We start from the raw sequence: 22,249 nt of genomic DNA on the forward strand, positions 1-22,249 counted from the left end.
TTCCTGGGTTTTGGGGGGTTTTTTTTGGTTGGTTTGTTTTTTTTTTCTTAAGAACTTAATCTACAAAGCACAATTACTGTTGATTCTTCTAAATGCTCAGCCACTAGAGAAGGACAGAAACTGAATAGAATATTGTTTAATAATTGAGGACACTGTAACTAGTGACCAACTACGAAACATCTGAATTACTTTCTAATGAACACTCGGGTCTTAAACCAGACGGAAATCATAATCTTATTTCTCCAGGACACTGTTAACTTCAGCTGTCAATTTCTTCTTTCTTTCTACATTCTTGTATTTTAAGTTCATGCTTGCTTTCTTTTGCATTGAATAAGTTTCAAATACAATGCTTAAAAATACTTTTAAAGGCTTCTTTTTATAGTGGAAGTGGACAATTCTAAGTCTGATTTGTCCTTCTGTAAAACATGAGTTACAGCATTTTACCTATTAATTCCTGCTTCAAATCTACTGACTTCAGTGTTTGTGCATTTATTTGGAACTAAAGAGCTGTGGTTAATCACTGTTCTGTTTCAAAATTCTCTTTGGCAAATGTATTTAAAACTGGTAAATCTTGTTTGTTTTTTCTAGTGTTGCTCTAGTTTGGATTAATTTCATCTAATATAATTTGTTATGGAAAGAATGCTTGATTGTTAAACTTAAAAAAATCAATGTACTGAAACTGAAGAAAAATTAAATTGTGTATTATTTCTATTTTATTTTTTTATGATAGTTTCTCCATGGCTATTTTTATTAAAAGCTCTCCTGCACATGGAGGAATTCCAGTCAATACATTTTTAGGTAGTTTGAGCTTTCAAACGCCATATGCAGCATGCAAGTAGTTAGTATATCTTTAAAAATGTATTTATATTTAGAAGTTTAAAAAAAAAACACAACTGTCATACATAGTGTTTTCCAAGATTGCTTTCTGTGGAAGTTTCATTTGGTTTAGTTTCTGAAGAAGTGCCACAGGTACGTGGTTTTATGGTTTATGTCCGCTAGGGATTGTGAAGATTTGTAGTCTTGTGGGGTTGTATTTTGGAGTACACTTTTCTGGGAGTGAAAAACTCTGTGCAGCTGTTCTGTTATTACCACTGAAGAACAGTTGCAAAATTACTGCATTTGTTAAAGAAATTTTCCATTAATATTGTGTTCCTCTTTAATGATAGCCACTTTGGAAGCGTTAAAACAACTTTTAACAAGTAATTTCATTGTCACTGTTGCCTTCTATATTCTTCATTTTCTGCTTTATGGAATCGCCTAGAGAACTTGGCAACTTTGATGCTGCTACAGAGAGCTTCCAGAAGGCTTTGCTCCTGAATCAAAATCATGTTCAGACGTTACAGCTCAAAGGAATGATGCTTTATCATCATGGTAGCTTAGATGAAGCATTAAAGAATTTTAAGGTAAGCAGGCCCTAAGTAAATACAAAGTTAGAATGTTTTAACATGAACTAGTATTTAACAAGTGCAATAAAATGGTCAAATGTCAAAGGTTTTCATTCTGAATGTGTATGTGCGTTTGAACTAATTTTTTTTTTTTTGCAAAGTCTGTCTTAAAAGATGTATAAAAAACTTACAGTTTTTAATTAAAAACGGATTTTTGTTAAAACTAGAAGGCTTCCTCTAATTAAATTTCTAAAACCAAGCTCCGGTGTTTTGTTTTTGTTTTTTTTTTTTGGGGGGGGGAGGTGTTGGGTGTTTTGTTTTTGTTTTTTTTTTTAACTGGTAATTTTATTCTTGCTAATACTTTAGTTTGGGTTGAATCCTGATGTTTTTGTCATCTGATGGAAGAAGGAACGTAGTTATCTTTGTAATTTTAATTTTAAAATAAGCATACAAAATTCTGATATTTATCTATCGTTCTGAGGTATTTTCGTTGTTTTGAAAAACTCAGAGTATGTTGTGATTCATTGTAAAACTGTGGGTGTTTCCATAGGTAAATAAAATCTTGACTCTCTCCATTGGCATTAAATAATGGCCTCATTTTGTAGACAGAACAATAAAAGCACATGTTACTCGTATGTCCATATCCTTAAAACAAGGAATGGAATAAGATGCAGAAACGATTATGGTCCTTTCTGAATGAGTGTGTGCTTAGTCCACCGAGAACACTTTACGTGCGTTATTATGTATTCCCCTTTTATAACACAATTTGTAGATACAGGTGTAATTGAAAAGATATTTCAACTTCTAAGATGGGAGATGCTCTTTTAAAGACGTGTACTCACTGGAAGAATCTGAGCATTAATTTTTGAATTTGCTGTGTGTTTAACATATAGTAAATAGTTGACTAACATAATGAAGTGTACTAATGCATGAACTAGTGAAGATATGGATGGAAGAAATGGCACAATATATGTGTTGAACTAGCCAAAAATGACTTGTTACTGATATTGTCAGAAGTGTCTTATGTCTTAATTTCATTCAACTAATGTTGAAACTTCTGTAGTGCTAATATCATTAGTGCTAATATCAAACATGATTTATTTTCGTAACAATTCAAGTGTGATCAAAAACGTATTTGCACTGGCAATGCCTTTTTTCTTTCCCCTCAGTGAAGCTCAAAATATTTTTTCTTACATTTGCTAGCAATTTAACTGCTCAGCATCATTTGAAAGACAATTGTGATAGAAGTGGATCTTAATAGTCATTAAATCGTTTCATGTAGGTCTTCTGACCAAACAGCTTAGTATATTTGAAGATACTCATTCTCTCTCTTGATGTGTGGGTGTTTTGTTCCTTTAATCTCTTAGAGATGTCTACAGCTAGAACCATACAATGAAGTATGCCAGTACATGAAAGGTCTCAGTCACGTTGCGATGGGACAGTTTTATGAAGGCATAAAAGCTCAGACTAAAGTTATGTTAAATGATCCACTACCAGGTCAGAAGGCCACCCCAGAATATCTGAAAGTGAAATACCTCCGAGGTAAGTTGGAATTGTTTTTCTTTCTTTTTTTTTTTTTTAAATTTACGTAAATCCTTTGAGAACCCTAAAAGTGCAAACATGCTTGTAGTTGTGGCCATTTTAAAGAAACCATTGTACATTCCCATGAGCACTGTTGAGTATGCCTGTTTAAAAAAACCATACACTGGTTCTTTTTTGTTCATACAGTTAAAAACTAGGACCACAAATGAAATATACATTTCTGTGTAATGGTAGAGAGTGTTGTGATACTTAGTTGAAATAGACTTACTTCTGCCCTGGAAATTAGCTAATAGATAATTTAATTTTGCTAAGAGTAATGACTTACTAAAGTCATGTTTGTTAACTGACAAACACATAATCTGATTTTTGGTTTTATGTAATTACATAAGTAGGCTGATTTTGCAAACAGTATTTAATTGTGTTTCTTCCCTCCAGAGTATTCTAGATACTTGCATGCGCACTTGGATACCCCTCTTACAGAGTATAATATTGATATAGATCTTCCTGGAAATTTCAAGGACCACTGGGCCAAAAATCTTCCTTTTCTTATAGAAAATTATGAAGAACAGCCAGGGTTACAGCCACATATAAAGTGAGTGCTTTTTTTTTTTTTAAAAAAAACCTACTCCAAATTTTTTTCATTTCATTTTTTTTTCAAAGTGCTATTCTGAGGCATTATAACAGCATAAATTTTTAATACTATAAAAAAATGGAATTCCCCGGACCGTGTAAATCCTTTTCAGAATCATAGGGACTGGAGATAGTTTAGCGCATAGAAGAGGAAGAATGAAACTTAGGATGATTTTCGTCACATAATCAATAATATTCACATAGTGTTGTTTCATATTCTATGGCTTTACTGATTAACTATTCTATTTCTTTCTTTCTTGCAATTAATGTTAAGGAGTTGATAAGTTTGAGATGCTCAGTGTAGTGTTACATAGCAGCCGTATTACAGTTTCTTGTTGTGTGTTAAGTTTTTGTTTTGTTATAGGTGTCATTTCCTAGATACTTAATAGATTTTTAATGACAGCTGGGTTTCACTGGGGAAAAAATATTCTCTGGAGTAATTTAGATAACCAGTATTGTAGAGGAGGGTGATTTCAGTCAACAAAGCAGGGGATTAGGCTTCAAAAATATATAGCTAAAGGAAAGATAGCCATTTCTCCTGCTGTAAACTAGTTTCTAGATATATTTTCATGTATTCACTTTATCTATGTAAAAAAACCGCTGAGTTAAAAATGTGTGGCTTTTGTGTATATTGAATAGAATCCACCTTTTTAGCACAAGAAGCTTTTAAAGAATTAAGGGAGAAGTTATGGGGTAAGGCTTCTGGTTTGTTTACATACTCTTTTTTCACTTAGTGTTAAAGTTCCTCAGGGTGAGTGTAGTATTGGAAGATAGTATATTATCTGTGATCTTTTTTTAGTATCACTTACTATGAGCAAGTCTAAAGGTGAAACACTGTGACAGTAATAAGACCTGCGATTGAATTCAGTAAGATCAGGATTTCATTTGAGATATTGAGAGTAATTGCCGGGAAGTGTGTATGTTCAGTGGGGTGGGAGGAGGAATGAGTGGTGTTTATACTGCTTTTAAGTATTTCTCACACAAATGGTATTGATTATCAGACAAACAAATCTGTTTTACAACTTTCAGGACTTTTGTTGCCATGTTATGTCTGATGCATATTTTTCTCCTCTGTAAGAGATGTGTTATTTCAGAATTTTGAAAGCTATAAGCCTGATGTGCAAGAACTCATATGTGTAGCTGATCGCCTGGGTTCCATGATGCAGTATGAGACACCAGGATTTCTCCCAAATAAAAGAATACATAGAGGTATACTGAAAATACTCTGTAAATTTGAGTGGAAAAAAACAACCCAAGGGGGTGATAATTTAATGCTATACCTTCACTATCTGCAGATTAGTTTTATGCTCTGTTCCTTTCAAATCAGATCAAAAGTTTGAAATGAAAGTAATGTTATGTCAGCACTTTCTTGACCTAATTGGGGACTGAAAATCATGATCTCCCACGTCTTATTGATGTTGGCAATTCTTTTCCTGTAAATGCATCACTTCCCTGTTTTCCTATCTGTACAAAAATGAGTGTTTGGCTCTAATTGGTTTTCTGTTTCTGTTGTTTGTCCCTCTCTCCTCCTCCTCCAACCCCAGCAATGGGATTGGCCACTCTAGAAGTAATGCAAGCTGTGCAGCGGACTTGGGCAAACTCAAAAGTTCGGATGAACGGGAAAACCAGACTGATGCAGTGGAGAGATATGTTCGATATTGCTGTGAAGTGGCGAAGGTAATGGTAAAAGAAGAGGGAGAACAAGCCTCACATTGGTTGTAATAACTATGCATGTGTCAGTTAACCAAAGGGCTGAAGTCACAGAGGAGAAAATGAACACGGGCTACCACTCTGTAACTAGAAAGTGTTCTGATAAGAGAGAAGGATGATTTAGGCACAAGGAGCGCACTTCTGAAAATACGCCTTTTTTATTCTTTTTTAAAAGAGGGGAAGAGTTGGGAATAGCATTTTCTGATTAAGGGAAAGCTGTAGAAGACCATAAGATACATTGCAGCTTAGGCTAACAGAAACGAACTGTTTCAAACTCCAGCAACATAAAATACTTATGAGTTGGGTTTTTTTCTTATGAAAATTGTGCATGCGTTTCAATAAAAAGTTTGGTTTTGTGATCTCTGAATTCTAGCTTTTGCTTAAAATTAGTCTGTGTGTACCGAGCTGAATTAAAAATATTACATGGAGTGGAATGTGTGCCAATATTAATGTCCTTTTGTCTTTGCAGGATAGCTGACCCTGACCAGCCTGTACTTTGGTTGGACCAAATGCCTGCCCGAAGCCTTAGCAGAGGTTTCAATAATCACATTAACTTAATCAGGTATGAGAGCTCTACCAAACAGCCTTCGCACACACGCTAAGGAATTGTACAAAAACTTACTGGTTGTTCATGAAACAGCATATTACAGTATTGAATGTGTATGTACTTATTATTTTGCTTTAATATTTATTTTATATTGTCTAATGGAACACTTGGATTTTGCGCACCTCAAATTTTCCCTCATTTCCTCTTTTTCCTGAATTTCAATTGTACAACTGAGTTGCCGCAAGATCTAGCTAGGATCCATAAGATGCATATTTTTACGTGCTGTTTTTAATTCCCAAATAATTTTTACATTTAAGGTAACGTTCATCACAGTTGTAATTTTTGCAAGTGCTGCTTCTCAAAGATAGTGACAGCAGTAGTGAAACAATGCTGTTCTATTAGCTTTAATACGGATTTACAATAGAGAGGAAAAACATAGTTCTTCTAGTTGTTTTCAAAGCAGGCCGAAGTAAAGCAAAAATGTCAAAATAAGTAACCTGTGAAAGGTAACAGTTGCACTTTCAAACAAAGTTAAAACCTAAAAGTTTCAACCACTGTTGTACGTTCCATCTTCTCCCATGCTGCAAGACTTGGTATTGTAGTCATGACAGTGCTACCTCCCATGAAGTGGTAGAAGTGTGAGAGACTCAATGTGGCAATATCACTGTCAATCACAGGAGCAGAGTGTGTTTGTGTAAGTAAATATGTAGCCAGGTTTCATCTGATTTCCCCACCCCCACCCTCCTTTTTTCTCTTTTTACCCCCCACCCTGCCTATGGGAAGTACTGAATCTTTGAACTGTCATTCTGCTTTTATATCTATTTCTTTCTTTTTTGAGAAGCTGTGTGGAAAAAGGGTAAGGGAAGCTCTTCCTTCCACCCTAGGGAATAGGGCCTGGCAGCCTCCGCTGTACTTTAGGGAGTGATTACAATGTAGTGTTAAACTCCACTGCAGATCAGTAGTTGCCTTGCAGAATGAGCTGCTTCTTGAACAGTCTTATGCTCAGGCTTCTGTCTTCCGTCGAGCCAAGTGTTAGATTTGGACTCCAAGCTCTGACCATCTTTGCTGTTGCTGCATTTCTCTCTTCTCACACATGTGATGCAGCAGAAACCACAATCATCTTTACTGTGAGACAAGGATGCTTTCCATACTTCCTCTGTTTCTTCCAGGTTTTATTTTAAATGGGAGAGTAAAAGCTTAATTTCTAGGTGATCTGTGCTGGCAGAAGGGCGTTCATGTAACAACACTTGATTACTGTGCTGAAAATAACATCAAACATTTAATCTGGGGAAATGTGTCCCAGGATCTGTACAGGATCTCTGCATCAGCAACTCTGTTTTTCACTGGCCAAAGTACTTTACTTGTTTTCCTCTCATCAGAGAATGCCAGCAAAACTCATGATTTATTGTTCCAGCTGGTTTGGTGATCTCATATAAAGCTGAAATGAGCTTTGTGAATGTTTCAATTGGTAGACCCACTGTGAATCTTATCTAACCTTTTATTTTTTGGCTCAGCCTTGACTTTTGCAGATCTCATCAGCATTTTGGTTGTGCTTTTTGGATAGATAGATAGTGGTTCTCTGAAAATTATTGTTTTGGTGCTTCTTTGGAAGGAACAATAGATTTAGAGCAGCCTAAATACCACTGCCTTAGGATTTGATCATACTTTAGTACTAGATGGTGATTGCATCCTTTTTGATTCTGGAAGATTGATCATTCTGTGTCCCAAGTAATAGCTGCTTTCCTTAGTCAGCTTTCCGTAGTGATTTGTTTCTGGTTTTGGATTCCTTCCTGATGATTTCATGTGAGGTGAGGGATAAAAGAAATTAATATATTAGTTGGTAATCAGTTTTCTTTAAATTTGTTATTTTACTTTTGAAGTATGTTCAAGTCCATTATGATTTCTAAATGACAATTTACTCTTAATGGATTATGCAGATCTGTATGATCTTTTTCTTGCATTACTCAACTGTAAAATGGCTGATTGAAGCCATTAACAGGCCACAGAGCTAACACCTTTTTGTTGATAACTGAGATCACTTTATGGTCTTTTGACTGTTTTTCAGGAAGGTATACATTGCTTTATGTTTGGCTTATGATTTGAAAGTTATTCTCACAGCTGTGTGACTAAGGCTGAATTCTTTCTGTAACATGGCTACCTGAAAACCAGGTATAACAGTAGATTATTTACGCTGACAAATGGCAGATTCATGGTCATTAAATAAATGAAGAAAGATATAAGCTGTTCAGTCAAATAAGAAGTGTAGCAATAGGAGTTGGATGTTCTTTTAGTATTTGTAACAGATGAGCTCAAGCTGTCTCTAGGTTTTGTTTGGTCTAAATTGTACACCAGTAATTTCTGTGTGCAAAAATATTTGGATTAGATATCTGTTGACATAGCCTTTTTCTTTACTCAGAATTCTTTGTATTTAAAGTCCATTATGGTTCAGTGATTCACGTCAAATGAATCTTGGCATGCAGGCACTAGCATTCAGTGACTGCTGAATTAAAAATTCTTTTTCAGAGTGGCAAAATGTTTAGAGAGTGTCAGAAAATAAAAACTTGTTGGTTGTTTGTTTTGAATCAATTTGAGGACCTTTTCTTAAAGGTGTATTAAGAAACATCTTGCACTTCACAATGTTTGATAGGGTGCCAGATCTTAGCATTCTCGAGATGCAAGTATATTGGCTGTCACAACTTCTTCATGGGCCTATAGACAAGAACGACTTTGGCTTATCTCTTTCCTGGCTGAAATGATCAAAGCTACCAAGTGTTGTTTAAAGTAGGGAAAATGTTTTTGAAATCTTAAGTTATTTTCAGAGACAAAACAAGGATTTGGGATTAGCTAAACATTAATGTTATAGTTAGTATTCTCATAAAAAAATGAAGACACTGTCTAGAACACTGCTACTCTTGAATTCTTGGTGGTAGTGTTTATTAAACAAGGAGAAAGAGTGGGAATAAACACAAATCACTTCGGACCACACACCAAAAGTCTTTTCTTGGTACTACTGCTTCTAGATGGCCTTACAGAATGATACGTCTGATTTGGATGTATTTTCCAAGATGCCACTAAAGGAAAATCCAGTTCCTTATACTAACACGCTTCTGCCTGTTGTACAGATACTTTTTTAATACAGATGGAAAATGATGGGACGTACAACAAGGGCAAATTATGTATATAGATTTGTCTTCATCCTTCTGCTTTCCCTACCTCCCTTTCCTGTGTGCAGATAGGTATGTGTTGTATTTCTGCTCAGTTTTTAAAGACTTGTTCTGCCATTATTCTGAGAGCAGGCCTACTAAAGTGCGAGATTGTTGGGTGAGATATTAGACAGGGACTTCAGCTGCCAAAAATCACTTGGAGTGGGGAAAAAAAGCTAGGCATACACACCTTCCTGTGATTGACAGTGGTTTTGCTTCCTCAGAGAGCGATAACATTTGCTTTATAAAATCTTGTTTTGTAGACTGGGAGAAGAGGAAGGACTCCTACAAATGCAATAATGGTATGTAATTTTTCCTCTCAAGAGTGGTTATAATCCTAGCAAGTTTCTACCAAGTTTTTCATGTATATTTTTTCCTTAATAGCCCAAGGAGGAAAAACACCTTTTTGATGTTTTTCTTTAACAGCTACTACTTGTAACTGTTAGGAGTCAAAGCAAAATTACTTCAATATAGAGGGACGTAGGTGGATAAAGAAAAATGTATGTGGACTGTCAGAGCAGATCAGCATATATATTGGCAAATACGTGCACTGGAGAGCATTGGTTCTCAAAGTAAATCAATGTGCAGATTGAGAATTCTCTTCTAGTTCTGCAGTATCTACGAGTGTGTGTAACTGTCTAAGAAAGATTATATACTTGTACAAATAGATTATTATCATATAGATAAGATTTACTGGACATGGTCACACTGAAAATACGGAAATATGCATGAAATGCTGTTTGTCAGAGAACACCACCACTAAAACACCACTAATGAGACATGAGCTTTTGCAAGTTCACTATGGAATCTATATTCAAAATAGGGGATGGGCAATTCACCACTTCAGACAAACCTCTAGTTCTTTCCTTTAATATACAAAGTATCTGTGCATAAAATTCTGTCAAATATTAACAAGTAATATTGGTTGAAAAGTAAGACTTTAAAAAACCTTTTATTTTCTTTGTAGGGGACAGGTCATTAACATGCGGTACCTGGAATATTTTGAGAAAATTCTTCATTTTATCAAAGATAGGATCCTTGTTTATCATGGGTAAATTACTGATGTTTTTTTTTTTTTTTTTCCCCGCTTCACTCCCCTGGTAATACTGATTTGAAATTTATGTAATATTCATTTCAGAAAGTCTGAGGGATATTTTCTTAATCTTACTAAGTTCTAGTTTTCTTAGTATTTTTAATTGTCTTATTTGCTTTTGGCAATGCAAAATCCTATTCATTGCCACGTAAAGAAACTTAAACTAATAGAAAAAAACATTGGAAATTACAGTATACCTAGAAACTAATAACGGTGTTGAATTTGTACCCAGTTTTTGCATGAGTGGGTCTCAGTTCTTTCTAAAAATGTGATTATTAAAGATGTTGTGTTTCCTCCTGGTAGAATAGAGTACAGTTTCTCTGAATATTGAGATTAGTTTATTAAATAATGGGAGTGAGGAAAAAAGAGACAAGAAGATATGGAAGGTAATTTTAATTGAAACTGGTGTTTGACAAGTAGTTATAGAGAAGAGAATCTTTACTACCTGTTAAATTGGTAGTTGGTAGACTGGCTTGGTAGACTTGGAACAGAAGACAGTTGTAGAATCTTGAATGAATGAATGTAAAGGTGATCTGAAAATTGATGTTGGCATCTATTTCAAACTTTGATCAGGTTTTTTTTATGAATAAAGTGTCTTCTCCCCCTGTGATTCATTTATGGCAACAGTGTTCTGATAACACGAAAAATTAAGAGACTCTTAGTTTACGTTCTTTCTAATTATTTTTGTTCTCTAATTTTTCTTTGGCCTGGTAACTTATTAAATATTGAGTTCTTTTTTTCAGCCTCATTATGCTACTTAAATATCAAAAAATGAAAGTGTGGAAAATTCTTATAACAGTTGGAAACATTTAAGTTTTAGAAAGTTTGATAGTTGCTGAAGATATGTAAGTTCTGTAGTAACTGGGAAGTCTATCCTCCCTTAGAAGAAAGTTTGTTCAGAGTGAGCCAGCTGCATTTCACCTTAAACCTGTTTGCTGTGGTTTTTAAAATAATTCTGTTCTTACAATCTGGGTGGAGAGAGTAATTAACAAATATTAGAGTACTAGTTCAATAGGTTTCTTTATGGTCCAACTGTTCCTGCATCTGTAGTATTTGCTTATCTTTGAGGCTACACAGATGCATATATTTTGAGAATAACATTTCTAATATTAACTCTGTTCTTCTTCCATCTTTCCTTATCAACAACCCCTTGCCCACATGCACTCATGCAAACGCTGTTTAATGTCTTAGAGTAGCTGACAGCAAATCAATAAGATAAACCTGAAATTTGAAGTTGAGGTTTGAAGGTGAAAAAAAAATAGGAGGAAATTACTTTTTGAAGAATAGGAGACCATGTGGCCAAGTATGAAGGAACTAATTTTCAGAAAAGAAATAATGAAATAACTTTCAGTACCTTGTTCCACTATGGCTATTTAGGGAACAGCTAGATGGATTTCCAGAAATGCTATGTGTTCAACCATTGCAATTACGTATTTTTTTTTCCAGTGCTAATAATCCAAAAGGACTATTAGAGGTTCGAGAAGCTTTGGAAAAGGTACATAAAGTAGAAGATCTTCTTCCCATAATGAAGGTAAATTAAAGAAAAACTTCAAAACATGATAAAAATAATAAAAGGTATTCTGCGATACATCCAGTTCCTCAGAATATAACCGTTGTGTATAAGCTTAAAATGAATAAATGGACACAGTAGCTCAGCTTATTTCAAATCTGCATATGTAGGGCATGACCTTCCCTTTGATATATGCGACGTGTAATGTATATTGGAAAGGCTTGGTCTAACTGAATTGGTGCAGGTCGGTACGTCGTGGGGTTGGCAGGGGCAAATGGGGGAATAGTTGCCCTTAGTGACTGATAGCTAATCTGAAATGAAATATTGATTTGTGTTCTTGTGTTTTGGAAGACTGTCAGGGAAGGAGTGGGGAAAACTGCAAATTTCATTGCTTTCTTACCGGGTGCGTCCACATTGCAATTTCGTATCTACGTAAAGCTGATGGATTGCCATAGAAGAGAGCTCTCTGAAGATACATTGCTGCTACTACTTATAGGCTGTCTGGGGTTGGATTTGTTCATGATAGTGCTCACTCACTTGTGCATTACAGATATCTTTACAGAAGCTACATGGCTCAAGCACTAAATTTTTCTATGTTGTTTTTTTTTTTTTTTAATATGTATTACCAATATAAATGTCTTCAAAGAACATACCATAACTTTGGAGGTCCTTTTTATATTACTGTCTTGTTCTTGGCCTTGAAAGATGAAGCCAAGTGGATACTAACTGAACCTAAACAAAAAGTTGAGAAGAGGTAATAGATGTTGGGGTGGCTAGACAAGTAAGTGTTCCCTACTGACACACAAATGTGCAATTAGGGCCCTGTAGAGCATCTAAAATGGCTACTGTTGAATTGTAGGCCAGAAAAAAATGCTATTAGTGGAGTTAAAAATACAGGTGACTCCAAGAGGATGACAAAAATATATAAATATAGTGGACTATACATGACTTATCGCAAAATAAATGTCTCAACTTGCAGCAAATATTCTTTCTGGTTTTCATAACCTGTACATTTTTCTCTGGTTTGAATCTCCTGTATCCTATTCCAAATTGTATCAAAGTGAAATGCTGGCTCTCATTAGAGGCTTTTAGATTTGTTTCTTTCAAATAAATGCAGATTCTCTTTAAACAAAACATCCTAGATCACAAGTTCTGTCTTAAAATAAATAATTGCTGGAGTAATTCATTCAACACTATTGCATAATAGTCGTTAATAGTGCCTGTATAAAATGAATGTCTGCTAATATCGATGTGGTTTGGTTATTCGGGTAGCTGGGAAATGTTATATGTCAAAAGCTGGGCTTTTGGCTTTACTTAAATACAGTTTTTCCTGATTTGTACAGCTCTTTGACTATAGTATTAGTTAGATAATGTAGCTTTGTAAAATTCTGTAAACTTTGTGATATTTTTCCTTCTGATGAGGATAAATGATAATTGAAACTGGATCACAGTTAAGAAATTGTTGCTGTGAGCTGTATTCTGGAACCCACACTTAGACTAATGCTGCTGCTTCTTAGTGTAAACATAAAATAGGCTCTCAAATTCTTGCTTTTCCATTTACATTGTTACACCAAAAGGTTGCTATCAACATGCAACTTGAGGAGAAATCTGTACAACTCAAACTGCTTTGTACAGTTGCTTTTCATAAACAGTGCCATTTTACATGCAGTATATAAAGTTGAATGTCAATATGCCTCATTCAATATTTATGATTTCCATTCAGCTAAGAAATAAAGGATAAACGAAATAATGTAGTTGACTGTAACTATGTGTTCTGTTCCCTCAGTTTGTCCATTTTCACTTCTGCTCCGTATATTTTAGGTGTTTCAAAACAATAGTGAGGTAGTCTTTCTCTGTTCACTCTAATGTTACTTTTTTTTCTTTTGAAAGCAGTTTAACAGTAAAACAAGAGATGGGTTTACTGTGAACACAAAAGTCCCCAGCCTCAAGGATCAAGGGAAAGAATATGATGGATTCACAATTACAATAACAGGAGATAAGTATGTTTGCTATGTTCAGGGGTTCAGCTGCATTAAATAATGATGAAGTATTAGCAGTTAATCTTCTCAGATGCCATTTCTACTTGCATAAAGTGAGTTTTGTTTTTACTAGTGGCATTTTTGTAAATAACTAAAAAATTTGTTCAGTTGAGGACTTGTTGATTCCTGTTGTATTCCCTAACAAAGAGGGAATATGGATAACATTGGAGGAGGTCCAGTTGAGATGATTCCCTAACATATAGCACAAAAGTAAGAGAGACCTTGTTATTCATCTTAGACTATAAAATGCCTAAAGGGGAAAAAACTCAAAAATTGCAGTTTTTATCCATATCAAAATACTTTTCTGTCACCATAACAGACAGGTCTGGAATGCAATGGAAATTTTTATGATCTAAGAATGGCAGAGACTCTCTTCTTTTTGGATTTTTGGCCTTTTTTGTGTTTATTGTTTAGATGTTTGCAGACCACCTATCTGCAAATGCCTATTTAGGTAGTACCTGAATGTATGAGGATACAGTCAAGAGGCTTTAGGCCACTTATTGGGTGAGATAGTAAATTTCTCACTTTATGGATAATGGCTCCTTGTCCTGAAGAAGGAGCAGTAATCTGAAGCTCAGAAGCTCTATCCTACTACTAAAAACATTGACTTAGGGGATTTAAAATTCTATGCATTGGAATTTTTCCCAAAACTTGTGTGCTTCAAATAGTGGCATGGAAGCCAAACTTCTCTTATAAAATGTTGACATATCTCTTGTTTTTTCATTTTACATTCTAAATCATGTGCTTATATACAGTGAAATGGCATTAAATATATGGCCTCACTGTCATGGAGAAAATATTTTGGTGTCAGTAAAACAGTCTTTGTTCTGCACAAATTTTGTTCTGTATCAGTCAGTCTGTTTTGACCCATAGTTTGTAACTATGCTTTTATACCAAAACAATTCTCTTTTGTTAGTTTAAAAGTTAACAAAACTACACTTTACATTCTATACAAAAATCTCGAGCCCATGAAGATATTTTAAAATTTCATATTTCTTATTTTTTTTACCTACACATTAAGTGAAACACTAATGCTTGTCAGGTATTCTTCAATGGAAATACCTGATCTGTGATTAGACAGCAATCTTTATGTATTCTTTGAGACAAACTTACAATGTGACAAAACATTTTTAATTCGGTGATTTTTATTTTTTATTTTTTCTTACTAAGAGGGGGGCAATGCACATAATCTCCTGCTTAGGGAAAACTGCTAGGAAAAAGGTTATGATATGGTATTTAACTGTGGTACATTTGTAACTTACGCTGGATATTAGATTATGCATCGAGTTCTGTTAAAAAAAATTTCTTACCTCCTTTTGTGATTCATCTACCTGATAGGGTGGGGAACATATTGTTTTCGGTAGAAACTCAGACAACAGAAGAGAGAACACAACTGTATCATGCAGAAATAGATGCACTATATAAGGATCTAACAGCTAAAGGAAAAATTCTAATTCTGTCTGCAGAGCTGGGGGTAAGGCTGTTTTAATGGAAATTATGATTTCCTTGATAAAATTCTATTATGTTTTTATACCTTCTGTTTAACAGTCAATTTTCTAATAATTTTTGACTGAGATCTTAAGTAATAAAATCGACTGCTTGTTTAAACCCAATTATGACAAATACCATAAGAAGTTGCCATAATTCTATCTGTTACTTTAAAATTTGCTATGCTTTGCTGGAGTAACAGAGAGAGTCCAGACAAGGTCTCAGTATCACAGTGTGTTCTTTCCGCCCCCCGCCCCCTTATTTTCTTTTTCTCCTGGGTCTGTGTTCACTGTTTTGTCACCCTTATGAGCACTCTTTAGGATTTGGCTCATGGTGGCTACACATAAGATGAGAAGTAACGTGCATTCATGAGACGCACTAGAATTGTGTGTGTGCTGATTTGTACTGCAATGAGAATTTGACTATGTCTGAGCTTGTGCTTTCTATTTTTCATCCTGTAACACTGTGTAAATGAACTATGCTTCACCTAAATTTTAAAGATATAACAAAATAATTTGCTTAACCATCTGTTAATCAAACTTCAACTTCTCAGCTTGACATTTTTCACATTTGAAATGATTTATTTTTTTTTTTTAAAATAATCACAGTACTGTAAGATTTACCAATATGTGTTCCTTTATGTGGTATTACCTGGCTATTAAATGATCTTTAATTCACTTTTTTCCCCTTGCTTAGGAAGTAGATGCTGTTTGCAACTTGATCCTGTCATTAGTTTATTACTTCTATAATTTAATGCCACTTTCAAGAGGATCTAGGTTAGTGATTGTCTTTATCATGTCTGTTATCTTGCATGCATGCTGTAAGGTGTCTGTGTGTTGCAGTATCTTAGTATATTTTTAAAATAAAAAAGCTAAAAACCTCTGGATTGAGCTGTGTGTCCTGCAGTCTCTCATTTTGTGCTGCCATGGCAATGGGGTACTGACTTAGTACTGTTTTAAAAGCTATTTTGTAATTGCTGTTGGTAACTGTTCATAGCTGCATGTATATTTAAAATGATAAGTAGTCTGTATTTATAGACTTCAACTCACAGATTGAAAAGTGTAATTTTTAAATTGTAATGCTTGGGTTCCTAATCCATATAATATTACATATAATTTCACTCAAGAAGATTTACTGAAGTGTGTATTTAAGATTAAATATACTTTGAGAGAAATTATTTTAATAAAATACAGTAAAATATTATTTTATTAATTTATTACAACTGTTAGGGTCACCAGATGAACCCCCAGAATAAAGTCCCATGTATCGCAGGTCTTTTCAAGTGAAATTCTAGTTTACTTCAAGCCTGACTACATCTAAGACTATTACAAATCTCTTTTGCACAAAGCAGTTAAGATCTTTAAGCTTATTATTAAACACAGTTCAACAGAAAATAAAATTTTAAAAAGTGGGACTCTTATAATCACTTTGCCTTTATCTTACAGAATGTAAAAATTAACAGAAATTATGTCTGAGTTTCAAAAAAAAAAAGTTAAGTAGCTGAACAGGTTTACAGTGCCTCTAGCTCTCTGGAGTCTTAAGAACTCGTAAGTCTGAAATGATGATTCTGACTACTGTAGTGCTTTTCAGTAGTTAAACTCCATAGGATCATAACTTCATTCCAGTGGTGCTGGGAAGTAACAGTGATTTCACTTTTTAAGTGTTTCATGCTCGTTTTTACTTCTAAAATAAAGTAACTATGACAGTAATTTTTACTAGCCTTCTCTGAAACAGTACTATATTCTATTTGTTTTGTCTAAAATAGCATTATAGAAAGAATTCTACTGTACTTCATTTGTTGGGTTTTATTTTATTTTATTTTTTTTTAGTGTGATAGCTTATTCAGTGATCATGGGAGCACTAATGGCAAGTGGAAAAGAAGTATCAGGAAAAATCCCTAAAGGAAAGGCAAGTATGAAAATACACTGGTTCAGCATTAATGGAGGAAGTAATGCTTGTAAATGTGAGGAAGGAGCTGTAAGAACCAACAGAAGTTTCACACTTATTTACTGAAGATGGGTTAGCTGCATACTGTGGTGTCTTGCAGCCTGAGAGAGTTTTGACAATTTCATTGCTGTTCTGAGAGCAGGTGGGATTTAGAGATAGTAGGTGCAGTAATTCTGGTTAGTCAAATTGTAGCAGTTTGTGTCCCATAGTAATTACATATTTGTAACTGAAGCATTTCCAGTGTGCCAGGTTGCTCTTTCCTGCTTTTTTTGAGAAGGATTCTTTGAATACTTGGTAGAATTAGTGACTCTTCCGGCACACTGCAGAAACTTTCTGTCTTTGCTGTCAGTGTATTCCAAAGTGTTTAGAAGAAATGTAAGTAAGAAGAAGAAATGTAAGTAGAAATCTTCTAGCAACTTCTCTAGATTTCTCCTTCCCCTCTGTATTTTGCTTAATTTAAAGTAACTCCTACTTTTTAAGTGACTATGTTTGATTATTATACCACCTTGCTCAAATTAGTGTTTCCCTTTCTTTATTCAAGTATTGCTCTGTTAGCTGTGTTACCTTTTCAGCATGAAAGGAGTGAGAGCATCTCTGTGGCTTTAATGTATTGTCAAAAGAATCAGTGAAATTCCAGTGAGAATCAGAGTTGTTGAAGAAAATATCCTGCGTGGGTAACTGAAGAAAGAGCGACTTTCCCTTTTGTTCTAGAAAGCCCTGAAAACAGTGAAGATTGTCCTTTCCGTACAATGAACTCCTAGTAGCTTTTAAGAGCAAACTGCGCTTGCTTAGTGGCAAAGAAAGGTTCCTTTTCAGTATGCCATTAATCTGGCATCTTCACCATTCTGTGGGAGTTCAACCTAAGGTAAAAGACTTACGTGGGTTTTCTTATGCATCTTCTTAGGACTTAATAGGGTAGCGCATTTTGCTGACTGATTTTTATGCAGGCAGCCAGAGTTTCAGGATTACTAAAAAGCAGGATTTCTGACTTACGGGAAGCTTTAGGGAAATTTTTACATTTGAAGTTTTGTCCTGAAACATAGTGCCTGAATTGGAACAAACCCATTTTTTAAGAAAAGTTTTTACCAGCTGGAAGAAACTGTTTTCCACAGTTGAATGAAACTGGGATTTTAATTTTTTTTTTTTTTTTTTTTTGCCACATTCCTTAGAAGGGTGTTCCTGGTCCCAAGCTTATGACAGCATGTGTTATCAGACTGCTCTGTAGACAAAGACGTTCAATAGTCAAGAGTTCTATTATTGCCTGGCAGGTCAGTCAGTAGCCACAGCCAGTGTGGCTTCCAGGATTGGTTGTGATGGGTTGTGCAAACCCACAGAGCGTTTTAGTGCCCGGCGTGCGTGCTGACTTCCAAACCGGTGATGAGGGACAAAGTAGTCTGGGTATAGACTAGTTAGTAAGCTGACTCCTGTCTTACCAAGAATATAGGTAGCACAATTTCAGAACCCTTTCTTGAATTCAGCCAGAGTTCACTTAACCACAAATATGTCAGCTTAAATGTTTCGGTACTAATGAACCAATGTTTTTGAACGTTGTTTTGGTGAAAACTTATTTTCAGCTGTAGATAGGAAGTTGCACAGTGTTCTTGGCTAAATGTCTGAAAACCCACTGTGGAAGGAAGTAATACAGAATGCCTGGAAAGTCCAATATAAATCTACCAATCATGCAATATGATATTTTGCAGAATACGGTATGTAGTAATGAGAAATATCCCATTTTATTTGGATATTATAATAAAGGGCCGAAGACAGTCAATATTTTCTGGCACTGACTCATTAGTATAAACATCTTTTTAAGAGATTAAAAAAATAAATAACTGGATTTTGTCACACAAGGAAAAATATTTTTTTAAAGTTTAATTTATATGTTAATAATATTTGAGGATTGACTTCCTGAAATTACAGAACTTAAAACTTCTCTAATTTCTTAAGATATTTTTTAATTTTTTTGCATTTTCAGCTGGTTGATTTTGAAGCAATGACAGCACCGGGGTCTGAAGCTTTTAGCAAAATAGCAAGGAGTTGGATGAATCTAAAAAGGTAAATCATTTTGTTCAGAAGGGGGCTGGGGAAGTAAAATATGTGAAAGACTTCATATGTAAAATTTAAACCTATACTAAAAGAATGTTACTTAGAAATTATGAGTTTAGTAAACGATTCAGTATATTTTTTAACGCTGTTTAGGAATTGATAAGATTTGAATTTACAAACACAGTAGTTTTTTTCAAGTCTAACAAAGTAGTTACTAGGCTAGACATTCAGTTATGTGAGTGTTATCCTCTGAGAAAATTATTTGGGTTCATATTTTTTTCATTTTGTCCAGTGGTCAAATTTGTCTTTTTATTACATTTTTTTATCATTAGTAAATCTGGCAATTGAGTGAACAAAGCGGGGGAAAATTTTACTTGTGGGGCTTTTTCCATTCTTATGGATCTCTTCAAACTATATATACAAAGCGCTATTTTAATTTGGAGAATAAGTATTTTCAAAGTAGATGGAAGTTTTGAATATACAGAATTACATTACTTAGTATAACTGCATGACTTCTGTATAATGCTTTAAAATTTTGATTTTCTTATGAATTTATGTTTTAATATCGAACACATTAATTCCTTGTCAATATTATGAATCTGGTGCATTTGATTTGTCCCTTAGCGGTTATTCCCCATACAAAATCTAAAAATCGGGCCAGAGACAAGACCAGTTTTAGCATCCTTTGAATCAGGGTCACTTAAATGGTGCTGAGAGAACTGGCCGATGTCCTTACAAGGCCGTTTATAATCTCTGAAAGATTATGCACATCAGGGGACATTCTTGGTGACTGCAGGAAAGGAGATCTTGCATCTGTCTTCAAGAAGGCCAGAAGGATGACCCAGGGAAACTACAGGCTGATCAGACTCACTTTGGTCCCTGGAAAAGTCATGAAGTGAGTCCTCTAGGAAAGCATTTCAGGGTATATGAAGGAAAAGGTGACTGGGGACAGCCAACATGGGTTTACCACATGTTGCGTGGCCAATATGATTGCTGGCTGTGATAAAGTGACTAGATTTGGGGATGAGAAGAGAGCAGTTGTTGTTTATTTTTATTTCAGCAAGGACTCCCACAATACCGTCATATCAAGATAGCACATTCTGGTCTGGACGAATGGAAACCTAGATAGTAAAAAGCTGTCTGGATAATCAGACTTAGGGGGTATTCAGCACTTTAGACCACACCTAGAATACTGCAGTCCAGTTTGGGGGCAGTTGCAGTAAAGACTATGATAAACTGGAACAAATTCAGTAGAGAGCCACCAAGATGGCCAGGGGGCCACAGCATGTGCTTAACAGTAGTGAATTGGGCTTGTTCAGCCTGGAGAAGAGGCGGCTTTGACCTAACAGTGGCTTTGCAGTACCTGGGAGTGTTGAGAAAATGGAGCTGGGCAGTCGGTGCTTGGTGGGAGGCCAAAAGGCAACATGCATGAGTTGAAAGGAGGTTCAGACTGAGCATAATCTTTTCACCCTGAGGGTAGTCAAGCAGCAGGGCAGGCTGCCCAGAAGTCTCCATCCCTGGAGATTTTCAAGACCTGACAGAATAAAGCCCTGACACCTTGGTCTCGCTTCACAGCTGACCATACGTTGAGCAGGATGTTAGATCACAGACCTCCTGAGGTCTGGTCCAACCCGAGTTATTCTGAGAGCCTGAGGAACTTTGCAGCTGCTGCTAGTGCCTAATATCTCATCCTGATTAGCGTTTTTTAAACTTCATTATCAGTGGTTCCCAGCCTGGTGAATTTTACTAGACTATAAAATCTCTTCCTAAATGAAGAACGCTATTAAGAAGACTCAAGGACATCTTTGACAGACTCAGGTTGAGCATGTACATGTAAATACAGTCAAATTCAGCATTTATTAAGGAGTGTTATTTTTAAACTACTGTGTAGCAAGTTGCGGTTTTTATTAAAAGTATTCTGTACAAATAACTGCCTTAGTTGTCTTGGAAATATAAAATATTTATGGTTCCCACAATTTTTTACTGTGAATCTCCCAATTTATATATTCAACTTCTTTCTTAATCCTCTGTTCATGTCTCTCTTTTTTTTTTTTTATTTTATTTTTTAATGACATATCTTTACCAAAGGGGAAATTCTGTCTTGGGAGCAAAGTCAGCTTAAGCCATTTAAACGCTACCTATGTGTTTCTGACCCTCTCAGCTGTACTTTTGAAATTTGTGGGAATGCATAGCAAACCAGATCAGGGAACTGATTTATGTTAAAAATAACCTGTCAAAGCCAAAATTTATTTTTAACTGAGACTATTTTGTAGCATAGTCTCACCAATAGTATTGCTGGCTCAAACGAGATGTATAATGGGCAAGGAATGAGACAGTGAAGAAAATTCTAAAGTTGGCTTTGCCTGATGCTGAAAAAAATTTCTGTAGAACCACAGCCCAAAACACTTGAAGCAATAATATGAAGGTAATTAACCTGAGTGGCTAATTTCTCTGTGGTAGAAGAAGAATAGTGGGTATGGTAAGTAAGGCTTGAAAACTTAAAGTAATAAAATTTCACATTAACTTCTGCCACTTTTGAAGGCTTTTTTATGTAGTCATTATTTTTATTCTGTATAGTGAGTGCGGAGTCATGAGAAGCAAGAACTGGTTGTTGGCAACAGATTCTTGGCTTCAGGTCCCAACTTTGTTGGAGAAGGGGATGAAGACAAGTATTAACTTCCAGGTAAATCATAAAACTCATCAAAGGATAAATAATTTTCGTTTTTTTTCTCCTTTTTCAGTATTTCACCTTCTTACAAGAGCCTACCATCAGTGTCGGAGACTTTTCCAACCCTGAGAACGATGATTGAAGTACTAAATACAGACTCCTCTCATTGTCTAAAAAAAACTATAGTTGTTGTATAATTTATACAAATAAAAGGCCAAGAGGTACTGCTTCATAAATTATTTTGCAGGGGAAACTATGGTCAAAAAGATTTGGGGTTTTGTTTTGTTTTTTTAAGAGCGTAAACTTACTTGACTAGTTATCACTAGAATAAAAGGAATCTTTCCGTGACCAATAATATTAAAAAGGAAAAAAGAAGTAGGACAGCTGATTTCTTGTATTGAGACATACTCTAACAGGAAATACACTTGTTCAGGAGTAATA

The 22,249-nt window shown here is 35.1% G+C and overlaps 1 protein-coding gene across 1 annotated transcript in view; it reads left to right on the forward strand.

Moving 5' to 3' along the window:
• TTC13 (tetratricopeptide repeat domain 13) overlaps nucleotides 1–22,026 on the forward strand; it is a 40,966-nt gene extending 18,940 nt beyond the window's left edge. Inside the window, exons 10-23 of the mRNA XM_009891154.1 lie at nucleotides 1,262–1,403; nucleotides 2,753–2,927; nucleotides 3,363–3,519; nucleotides 4,636–4,766; nucleotides 5,102–5,234; nucleotides 5,737–5,829; nucleotides 9,985–10,068; nucleotides 11,557–11,641; nucleotides 13,514–13,620; nucleotides 14,998–15,133; nucleotides 15,844–15,923; nucleotides 16,977–17,055; nucleotides 19,070–19,149; nucleotides 21,882–22,026. Coding sequence (XP_009889456.1) covers nucleotides 1,262–1,403; nucleotides 2,753–2,927; nucleotides 3,363–3,519; nucleotides 4,636–4,766; nucleotides 5,102–5,234; nucleotides 5,737–5,829; nucleotides 9,985–10,068; nucleotides 11,557–11,641; nucleotides 13,514–13,620; nucleotides 14,998–15,133; nucleotides 15,844–15,923; nucleotides 16,977–17,055; nucleotides 19,070–19,149; nucleotides 21,882–22,005 — 1,606 coding nt within the window. The 3' untranslated portion in view covers nucleotides 22,006–22,026. The remainder of the gene's footprint in view (nucleotides 1–1,261; nucleotides 1,404–2,752; nucleotides 2,928–3,362; nucleotides 3,520–4,635; nucleotides 4,767–5,101; nucleotides 5,235–5,736; nucleotides 5,830–9,984; nucleotides 10,069–11,556; nucleotides 11,642–13,513; nucleotides 13,621–14,997; nucleotides 15,134–15,843; nucleotides 15,924–16,976; nucleotides 17,056–19,069; nucleotides 19,150–21,881) is intronic.
• The last annotated feature ends 223 nt before the right edge of the window (nucleotides 22,027–22,249 follow it).

The sequence above is a fragment of the Charadrius vociferus genome, unplaced genomic scaffold (genome assembly GCF_000708025.1).
Source record: "Charadrius vociferus isolate BGI_N301 unplaced genomic scaffold, ASM70802v2 scaffold78, whole genome shotgun sequence".
Lineage (NCBI taxonomy): Eukaryota > Metazoa > Chordata > Aves > Charadriiformes > Charadriidae > Charadrius > Charadrius vociferus.